General features: G+C 40.8%; 1 protein-coding gene, 1 long non-coding RNA gene and 1 pseudogene across 3 annotated transcripts in view; 2 read left to right on the forward strand and 1 right to left on the reverse strand.

Annotated features, from left to right (window-relative positions):
* LOC105550294 overlaps positions 1-10,193 on the reverse strand; it is a 931,651-nt pseudogene that overhangs the window by 803,588 nt on the left and 117,870 nt on the right. The gene's annotated exons all lie outside the window — the stretch shown is intronic.
* LOC105550270 lies at positions 6,197-7,330 on the forward strand. The gene is made up of 2 exons (XR_001007678.1): positions 6,197-6,282; positions 6,552-7,330. It is a non-coding gene; the product is annotated as an uncharacterized LOC105550270 (long non-coding RNA).
* The window catches only part of NBPF11 (neuroblastoma breakpoint family, member 11), a 21,260-nt gene continuing 20,198 nt past the window's right edge, over positions 9,132-10,193 (forward strand). The window contains 2 exon segments of the mRNA XM_011995148.1: positions 9,132-9,302; positions 9,305-9,344. Of these exon segments, the coding sequence (XP_011850538.1) occupies positions 9,165-9,302; positions 9,305-9,344 (178 nt within the window). The 5' untranslated portion in view covers positions 9,132-9,164.

The following is a 10,193-nucleotide window of genomic DNA, read 5'->3' on the forward strand; positions in this document are numbered from 1 at the left end:
AAAAAAAAATATATATATATATTTATTTATTTTTATTTATATACATATACACAAATATATATATGTATCACTTTAAGTTCTAGGGTACATGTGCACAACGTGCAGGTTTGTTACATAGGTGTACGTGTGCCATGTTGGTTTGCTGCACCCATTAACTCGTCATTTACATTAGGTATTTCTCCTAATGCTATCCCTTCCCCACCCCTCACCCCAAGACAGGCCCCAGTGTGTTATGTTCCCCGCCCTGTGTCCAAGTATTCTCATTGTTCAATTCCCACCCATGAGTGAGAACATGCTCGTACCGCCACTTCTAAATGTTTTAAAAACAAAGACACCAATGCTCTTCATTGGGGAAATGAAAGACTTTTAAGTAAAACAGTTTTGAGTGAAATAATATTTGTTGTTTTAAAAAGTTAATATTAACAACCTCTCTCCATCATACACTGAAATTAACTTAAGATGTGAAAGTTAAAATTAGAAACCTTGTAAAGGAAAAATAGGAAATAGTTTCTTGAACTTGACATAGGAAAATATTTCTTAGACTAGATACTGTAGCACTCACCACAATAAGAAATCAAGCGAATTGCACTTCATTTTTAAAAACCTTCTGCTTATTATGTTGTTTAACAACTGAAACGCTATGTTTAGACCAGGAATAATTATTTGTTATATAATATAGCCAAAAATATGTATCTATAAATGGATTCATTCAAAATATATAAAGAACTCCTATAGATTACAAAGAAAATGACAAACACCCCCCAGCATATCAATGAACATAAAAATTTGAGAAGATATTTTCCATAAGATATCTAAATGAACATTAGGCATGAGAAAACCAAAATAGGATGTCACTGTACACCTGGTATAATTTAAAATACTGAAAATATTAAGTGTGTGGGAATGTAGAGCAACTGGAAATGGCCTGTATCTTTCATAGAAATGTAAATACAACTACTTTGCAAAACTCTGTGTCCGTTTTCTACCCATTCACCAAGCAACTCCATCCCTAGCTATAGATACCCAGGAACATAAGTATCTTCACAGAAATAATTGTATGAGAATATTCATAGTTACTTATGCACAGTAGCCAATAAGTAAACCCATCTCCCATCAGAAAAATGGATATCAAATTGTGTGATAATCATACCATCAATAGGATATTACATGGCCAAAACAAAATGAAACAAGGGAAAAAAACAAATTAGTGGCATATATAACCTCCTGAGTAAGATAAGTTGAAACAAGAGAACATACTAAATGATTCCTTTTTTTTTTTTTTTTTTGAGATGGAGTCTCACTCTGTCCCCCAGCCTGGAGTGCAGTGGCACGATCTCAGCTCCGCCTCCTGGATTCAAGAAATTTTCCCTGCCTCAGTCTTCCAAGTAGCTGGGATTACAGGCATCTGCCACCATGCCTGATGAATTTTTGTATTTCCACTAGAGACAGGGTTTTGCCATGTTGGCCAGGCTGGTCTTGAACTCCTGACCTCAGGTGATCTGCCCGCCTCAGCCTCGCAAAGTCTTGGGATTACAGGTGTGAGCCACCAGGCCCAGCCAAAATGATTCCATTTTTATGAAGCAGATGAATAAGCAAAATTAATCTATGGTGGCTGCTATAGTTTAAATATTGGTCCCCTCGAAATGACATGTTTAAATGTCCCCAGTATTGGAGGTGGGGGTTAATGGGAGGTGTTTGGGGCATGGGAGTGGATCCCTCATGAATAGAATAATCTCCACACTGGGAGAAGGTAGTGAGTGAATTCTCACTCTCTTAGTTCCTGTAGGAGCTGGTTATTAAAAAGTGCCTCTCACCTTTACTCGCTCTCTTTTGCTTCCTCTCTCACCGTATGATCTCTGCACACACTGGTTCCTTTTCATCTTCTGCTGCAAGTGGAAGCAGCCTCAGGCCCTCATGAGGAGCAGATGCAGGTGCCATGCTTCTTGTGCAGCCTGCAGGACTATGAGCAAAATGCACCTCTTTTCTTTATAAATTACCCAGCCTCTGGTATTCCTTTCCAGCAACACAAAGGGACTAAGGCAGTGACAACATTCAGAATGTGTTCTTCATTTGGGGGATGTGTTGACTGGCAAGGATCACATCAGAACTTTGTGGCATGGGTGAAAATATTCTCTGTCTTTAACTGGGTGTTATTATACAATGTCTAATTATATTAAAATGTGTTAAGCTGTACTTTTAGGTTTTTTGCAGTATACTCTATGCAAATTATACCTCAGCGAAGAACTGTTAGCAACAGCAAAGAGAGAAAACAAACACTCAAAAATGTGAAAATTGACAGAAAATAGGTAACAAATATTTAGCATATAAATAAGAGGGATCCGTTGAGAAGAAACCAAAAGCAATGGAATAGAACAAAGACAAAAAAGTATAATAAAAAAGAGTTTTAAATTTCAAAGTTTGAAATGGTATTAAAGTGGCACACTCTTTCCTTGGGAAAATCAAGTGAGAACCACAAACTCTGAGACTAATTCCAGCAAAAGTATGTAAATCAGTTTGATCTAATGGTACCAGGTTAACTTTGAAGGCTAAAAGGAACTGGTTTCTAATTCTTATCCTCTCCTCACTAGTTTTGTGACCTAGCGAAATTTTGCAATCTTTCTGAGTTTGTTTTCTCATCAGGAGCAGGATAATACCTAAGTAACAGGATAGTTCATAGATTTTTTTTTTTTTTTTTGAGATGGAGTCTCACTCTGTCACCCAGGCTGGAGTGCAGTGGCTCTATCTTGGCTCACTGCAAGCTCCACCTCCTGGGTTCACACCATTCTCCTGCCTCAGCCTCCCGAGTAGCTGGGACTATAGGCGCCCGCCACCACACCAAGCTAATTTTTTGTATTTTTAGTAGAGATGGGGTTTCACCATGTTAGCCAGGATGGTCTCGATCTGACCTCATGATCCGCCTGCTTCGGCCTCCAAGTGTTGGGATTGCAGGCATGAGCCACCGTGTCTGGCCAGTTCATAGATTTAAATATGATTGCATGGCAGTGGACATGAACCATAATTGTTAAGAACATATTTACACTGAGCGCTCCTTTATCCACGTTAAAATGTAGACAAACAACAATTGACAAAGAATAGACAAACTGTTCTAACATAAATATTCTTTTGTTTCTAGAAAGAAGTCACACATACGGTAAAAATAGAACCTAGTTCATTTTGAACAATCTTCCTCAAACCCTGAAACAGGTGTACTGTCTAACATGAGAGATGTCTTGAATGAGTCCAACCCCTGCAGTCCCCTCTGTCTGGAATAGACGTAGGAAGTTTGCTCTAGCCTTAGAACAGCATGGGCTGGCAAGCGTTCTCAGAGAGGCTCTCGACTTCAACTGTAAAGGCCCTGAGGAATATGTGCAACTGGGTCGGGTTAAGGCCAAGCTGAACCACACGACCAGGGCTGTCACCAGTGCCAAAGTCAGTGGAAGGATATCAGTCCCCAAAGCTCTGTTACAGGCCATGGGATGCTCCATGGAGGGGTGGTGAGCATATGAATAACAATCAGGAGAAACATCGGTAATGGACAGGAGGCATAAATAAGCAATGTTCACCCTCCACTAAAACCCAGGAAATTCTCTTTCAAAAAACGATGTCTTGAAGAAAACATAGGTATAAATCTTTGTGACTTTGGATTAGACATTTTTAAAGTAGGCACAAACAACTCAAAAATAGATATATAAATGGACTTCATTAAAATAAAAATCTTATGTGCTTTAAAGGACACTGTCAAGGAAGTGAAAAGATAATCCACATAATGGGAGAACTATTTCCAAATTATATATTTGACATGGGTCTAGTACCTAGAGTATACGAGGAATTCATATAACTGAGCAATAAATGACAAACAACCAAATTTGACAATGGGTAAAAAGCTGTGAGTAGAGGTTTCTCTAAAGCAAACACACAAATGGCCAAGAAGCACATGCGAAGATGTTCAGTGTTTTTCATCATTAGGAAAATGTAAATTTAAACCAAAATGAGATACCACTTCACACCCACTAGTATGACTTAAGAAGAAAATAGGCCAGGCGTGGTGGCTCACGCCTGTAATCCCAGCACTTTGGGAGGCTGAGACGGGCGGATCACAAGGTCAGGAGATCGAGACCATCCTGGCTAACACGGTGAAACCCCGTCTCTACTAAAAATACAAAAAATTAGCCAGGTGCGGTGGTGGGCGCTTGTAGTCCCAGCTACACGGGAGGCTGAGGCAGGAGAATGGCATGAACCTGGGAGGTGGAGCTTGCAGTGAGCCAAGATTGCGCCACTGCACTCCAGCCTGGGCGACAGAGCAAGACTCCATCTCAAAAAAAAAAAAAAAAAAAAAAAAAAAAAAAGAAAAAAGACAATACATGTTTGGAAAGTTACAGAGAATATGAAATTCTCATATATTACTAGGGGGAATGTAAAATGGTGTAGCCACTGAAGTTGGTAAACAGTGTGTGAATTCCTCAAAAAATTAAACATAAAAAAAAGTTAAACATAAAGTGACATATGATGCAGCAATTGCACTCCTAGGTTAATAACCCAGAAAATGAAAAACAGATGTTCACTTAAAAACATGTACAAAGCTGTTCATAGCAGCATTATTCATAATAGTTAAAAAGTGGAAACAAACCACCATCAGTTGATGAATAAACAAAATGTGGTATAACCATATAGTGGAATATTATTTAGCCATAAAAAAGTTGAAGTACTGATGCAGGCTAAAAAGGATGAAACTTGAGAACAATATGCTGAGAAGCAGATGTAAAATGCCACACTTTGTTATTCCATATAGAGGAAGTGCCCAGAATAAGTACATCTGTGTGTAGAGAAAGTAGATTAGTGGTTGTCAGAGACCGCAAGAAGCGGGGAATTGGAGAGTGACTGCCCATAGATACAGGCATGCTTTCTGGCATTATGAAAATATTCTGGAATTACGTAGTGGCGATGGTTGCAAAACTTTTGGAATATGGTAAAAGACACTGAAATGTATGCTTTAAAATGGTGAATTTTGTGGTATATAAATTATACTGTAGAAATAATAATACTAATAACACTAATAAAGCAAGGTGTCTTTCCACATCTCCATGTCTTGTATTTTCATTAAAAACAAACACAAACAAAAAGCATTTCAGGGCCAGGCTCAGAGGCTCACTCCTGTAATCCCAGCACTTTTGGAGGCCTAGGTGAGAGGATTGCTTGAGGCCAGAAGTTCAAAACCAGCCTGAGCAACAAAGCAAGACCTTGTCTCTATGAAAAATAAAAAGTTAGTCAGAAATGGTGATGTGTGCCTAGAGTTCCAACTACTTGGAAAGCTGAGGCAGTAGGATCGCTTGAGCCCAGGAATTCGAGGTTGCAGTGATCTATAATCACCAGTGTACTCCAGCCTGGGTGACAGAACAAGACCCTGTCTCAAAAAAAAAAAAAAAAAAAAAAAAAACTCACTTTAATAGTAAGTGGCCAGAATACGATGCTGGTAGCATGTTGTGAGGAAATGTATTAGATGAAAGAAGTTAAATTCCAGTTTTCCTTTTTTCCAGAAATGAGGTATAGGGGAGAGAAACACGTACTTGGAAAGAACTGACCCAGCCGAATTGGAAAATGTGGGAAGGGGATGGGAAGAGGCTGCTGCACCTGAGATCTGGCTCCAGGACTTACAGCAAGGGGAACTTGGTCAAGTTACAGGCTCTGTGTGCCTCAGTTTCTTCATCAGCAAAACAGAAGGAATCATCCCATAAACTGTAAGGTCGATGCTATCAGCGGGTCCCCAGATGGACTGCGCATCTAAGTCATGTTAACAAACACATTCCAGGCCCCACCTGAGCCTTCTGAATCAGAATCCCTGCAAGGAGGACAATGAACTTGTATGTGCACTGACTTTCCCAGGTGTTTCTTACTCTGATCAACTTGGGGGTAGGACCCATTGAGCTGCATCACATCATTCCAAAGCCAAAACACAACAGCAGAACAAGAATATTTTCAATGCAGTCTCTAAAGCAGAGGAGAAACTGTGGAGGGAACCTAGAAATGAAAGAGATCTGGCTTGCTGGGCTGCATATAAACTTTATTTTGAGTACAGCAGAGACATGAGCCCTTCGGGACACATGCCTGAGGCAGTGACAGTCCAACTTTGGAACAGTGGAAGCCCTAGTTTCAAATTCAAGCATGCTTTGAGTAGAAATTAAGTTTACCTCTTTTTGCACAGTAACATGGCCAATCCTTCCTAAGCTGCTCAGCTTACAAAAAAAGGAATCGTCCTGCTAGGAATTCAAACTTCAGCAGTCATGGGTAAGTAAGGAAGTCTTATAAATCTATTCTAGCCACCTAACAAGAAACCAGAAATTTAGCAAGTTCTTTCACTTTCAGGACAATTGTGTTCACTAGATCAGAGGCATTGAGACAAGAAGAACAAACCCCTAAAAAGGGAAAGTGTTCCTTGCAGTTTTAGGACATCACTGGAACATTAGGGAAGTGGGAACACAGCTGCCTGCTCTACAGTGTGGGTTGCCTTTGTGTCTGGAATGTGTCTGACGTCCTGATCCCTGTGCCCATTTCAGGAGGCTTGGGAGGAGCCCAAATCACTGATGGAATTGGACAGTGTTGAGGAGATGGCTCAGCAGGACGAGGGTAACTGCAGGGCAAGTCTAGGTCATACTGAGAGACAATGAGTGGCGCTGATGGGGACAGACAAAGATAAAATCAAAAGTTTGTGCTTCATCTTCAAAAACTCAAACTAATAACAAACTTGGCCTTATAAGAAATAATAAGTATTTTTCTATTTACATGAGAATTTAATCTCAAAACAGAAATCAGAAAAATATTAAGTCCAGGACATGAAACCTAAACCATTGCTCATATTTATTCTTTCTAAATAGAGCAAAGTGTAAAATCTTCTCCATAAAACATACATTGTGGTTATAAAAAGGCAAAAGTCTTAGTGAGAATCATTGGTATTCCATAGAAGAGTGAATTAAACACAAGGGAAGACCCAAGTCTCATACTTCTCTTGCATATTTCAAAGTTCCAGGGAAATTCCAGGTGATAGAGGTTATTTCCCATACTGTTAAAGCAAGGTTGCAGACACTTGGGAATTTTGGTCCCAGTACTCTAGGAGGGCACACCTCTGTCCTGGAAAATAATACAGGAATGAATTCTCTTCCTGTGACTCATTCTGCTCATTCTTCCAGCATCACAAAAACCAAAAAATGGAAATAATGGCCAAACACATGATTTGCTATCCCTCTTCTTCAGGTTTCTTACCTGTTACTTATGGATAATAGCTTTACCTTAAGGATTATGATGAAGACACAATGTCCAAATATGAGCACAGTTTTGAACAAAATGCCTTGTATGAATTGGTCGATGAATAATTACTAAATAATTATGTGAATATTTACTGAATTATATGGATCATATGAATAATTACTGAATAATTATTGTGATTGCTTTTATTGGCAGTGCTGAAAACTCATCCCTGTGTGACCTCAAGTAAGCCATGTAACTTTGTGAACCTGCAGTTTTATCATTTAGAAACTTGAAAGATTTTCATTCTGACACAGAATGTCAGGTCTCCCAGACCCCAGAAAATGCATTGACTTAAAGCCTTTGATAGATCTCAAAGCAGTATCCTTACAGTGTCATTGGAGGATGGTGGGGGCTGCAGAGACAGATGCTTTCAAATGGATTGATGCAGTCCTCCTTCCTTCACTTCCACATGAATGCTGAGCGGCCCAGGATCACACCCAGTGCACCCACAACTCAGGCAAGTCCAGCAGCCAAACTGAGGAGACCCGGGCTGCAGAACAGTCTCCCAAGTTCCAGGCTCACAAAACCTAGGTGGGAATGAAAGCTGAGAAAGTGAGGAGGTGGTTCAGGGGGTCACTCTTTCCTGCTCATTCCTCTCACCTCAAACTCACCTACTGCACAGCAACACTGAGGATCACCAACTAACCCTGACTGGAACCGTGATCTTGCCATGTTCTGTTAGTGGAATGCAACCAAAAATCAATGGTGTTAGTCCAGCTCAACAAAATATACATCAAACCATATTCCACAAGAACTGCTCGTGGCCCTGTTCTTTTCAGTATATGGGAAAACAAAATAGCCTCAGGTTTACAAAAATTCCCAAGATAGATGGTCACACGTGTTTTCAGGAGACCTCTATATAAATGATTTTGATCACTTGATACCTGGAAAAGAGGTCTTGTGGCACTTGAATGACATCCATAAGTGATAAGTATGAAATGTAGTGCTCAGTGACATTGAAAAACAAATCAACCCACATAGAGGAAGAGCTTTGGACGTAGGGATGCCAAACTGGTCTAGAGTGTAATGAAAGCCCAAGATGGTGCCCCACTGAGAAAAAGAAATCAACATAACAGTGGGTTGCAGGAAGAAGAATACTGAGACAGGAAAGAAAACATTTTTTAAAAATGAATTATTCCTTCACTTTCTAGTGGATACAGAAAAAACTGCAGAAGACCCAGAGGATATCAGAGCAGGCTAAAAGTTTGGTATCTTACACCTGTGGAAAAGCCTAAGGCTCTGTTTTATCTTACAGCAGGTGGGGTGACTTCATGACTACCATTAAGAAAATATAACCTGTTGGGAAACTGTTTTTGCCTTGATGATTTTGTACAGACAAGAGCTAAACAGTGAGGACTATGCTTAGATGTATTGGGAAAGAAATGGGTCTGTGCCATTGTCACGAGGGTACACGAATACTGAGAGTGAATGCTGAAGGAATGATCCACATTGGTGATGACCCTCAGGTGAGACCAGGGTGCCTGTGTTTCAGCAAAGCCTGGGCAATTGGAATGCAGGGCTCCTAAGATTCCAGGACACCCCCCACCTTCTAATTCTGTTATTGCAACTGCAGACGGTTACCTGGCACGCTGGTGACAATCTTCCTCACTCTTGTCAGACTCTGAGCCACTGGCAGTGCCTTCAGCTCTGAGCTCAGACACCTCAAACCTTGTTTTTGTGGTTAAGGATCCTAAATTACTGTGGGGAGTGATCATGGTTTTCTCAACAGTAAGTTAAGAATTTCAGTTACTGACATCCCTCAGTCCTGATTAAAACTATTTGGTTTCACCAGTTTTTAACCCACCATGTGTTTGCATTTCTTCTCCCCAGTCCCTGGCTCCACCTCTTCTGCCACAAACCTCAGCATGGTGGTATCTGCCGGCCCTTGGTCCAGTGAGAAGGCAGAGATGAGCATTCTAGAAATCAACGAGAAATTGCGCCCCCCGCTGGCAGAGAAGAAACAGCAGTTCAGAAACATCAAAGAGAAATTTCTTGTAACTCAAGTGAAGTGGCCTGCTTCCTGGTCAACAGGCAGAACAAATACAGTAAGATCTATAGGCTCACCATCACGAAAGTGATGAATGATGTCCTGTCTTCCCTCTGAGAAACTAAATGCTCTCTCCATCAAAAATAATTTCTTCCTTCCCATACTTCTAGGAAAACAGAAATGGGTATTTTAACATTTTGTTAAGGTTGGAAGACAGAGGTACCAAAGTATTTAGCAACTTTCCATGTTTGCAGTCAGATGGGGGTGGGACTAGAGTTCAAATCCCAGTTGTTACTTTCTGACACAGGCACAGAACGACCTGTTTTCTCCAAGAGGCTTCATCATGTTTTCAAGAATCCTCTCTGTACCATATAAGATCCTGCAGACAAATAACATCTAGTCTGTTGTTCTAAATGTCTGGGACTAGTGAACTTTTATTCAGTACAAGATTCTGTTGAGACCCAATAGTCAAAGCTCTGTTCTAGTGACCCTGAGGGAAACTTTGTGATAGTACCCAGTACCCGCTCTGAGGAGCTTCAAGAGGTGTCTGCTCCTAATAGAACCTGTGGTATCTGTAAGTGACAGCATCAAGAGCAGGGAGTAGGGGCCATGCACAGTGGCTCACCCCTGTAATCCCAGCACTTTGGGAGGCTGAGGTGGGCAGATCACGAGGTCAGGAGTTTGAGACCAGCCTGGGCAACATGGAGAAACCGCGTCTCCACTGAAAATACAAAAATTAGCTGGGCATGGTGGGAGGCACCTGTAATCCCAGCTACTCGGGAGTCTGAGGCAGGAGAATCTTTTGAACCCAAGAGGCAGAGGTTGCAGTGAGCCAAGATCGCGCCATTGCACTCCAGCCCTGGGCGACAGGGGAAGACTTATCAAGGAGGAAAAAAAAAAAAAAAAA

This window comes from Mandrillus leucophaeus, unplaced genomic scaffold (genome assembly GCF_000951045.1).
Source record: "Mandrillus leucophaeus isolate KB7577 unplaced genomic scaffold, Mleu.le_1.0 Scaffold475, whole genome shotgun sequence".
NCBI lineage: Eukaryota > Metazoa > Chordata > Mammalia > Primates > Cercopithecidae > Mandrillus > Mandrillus leucophaeus.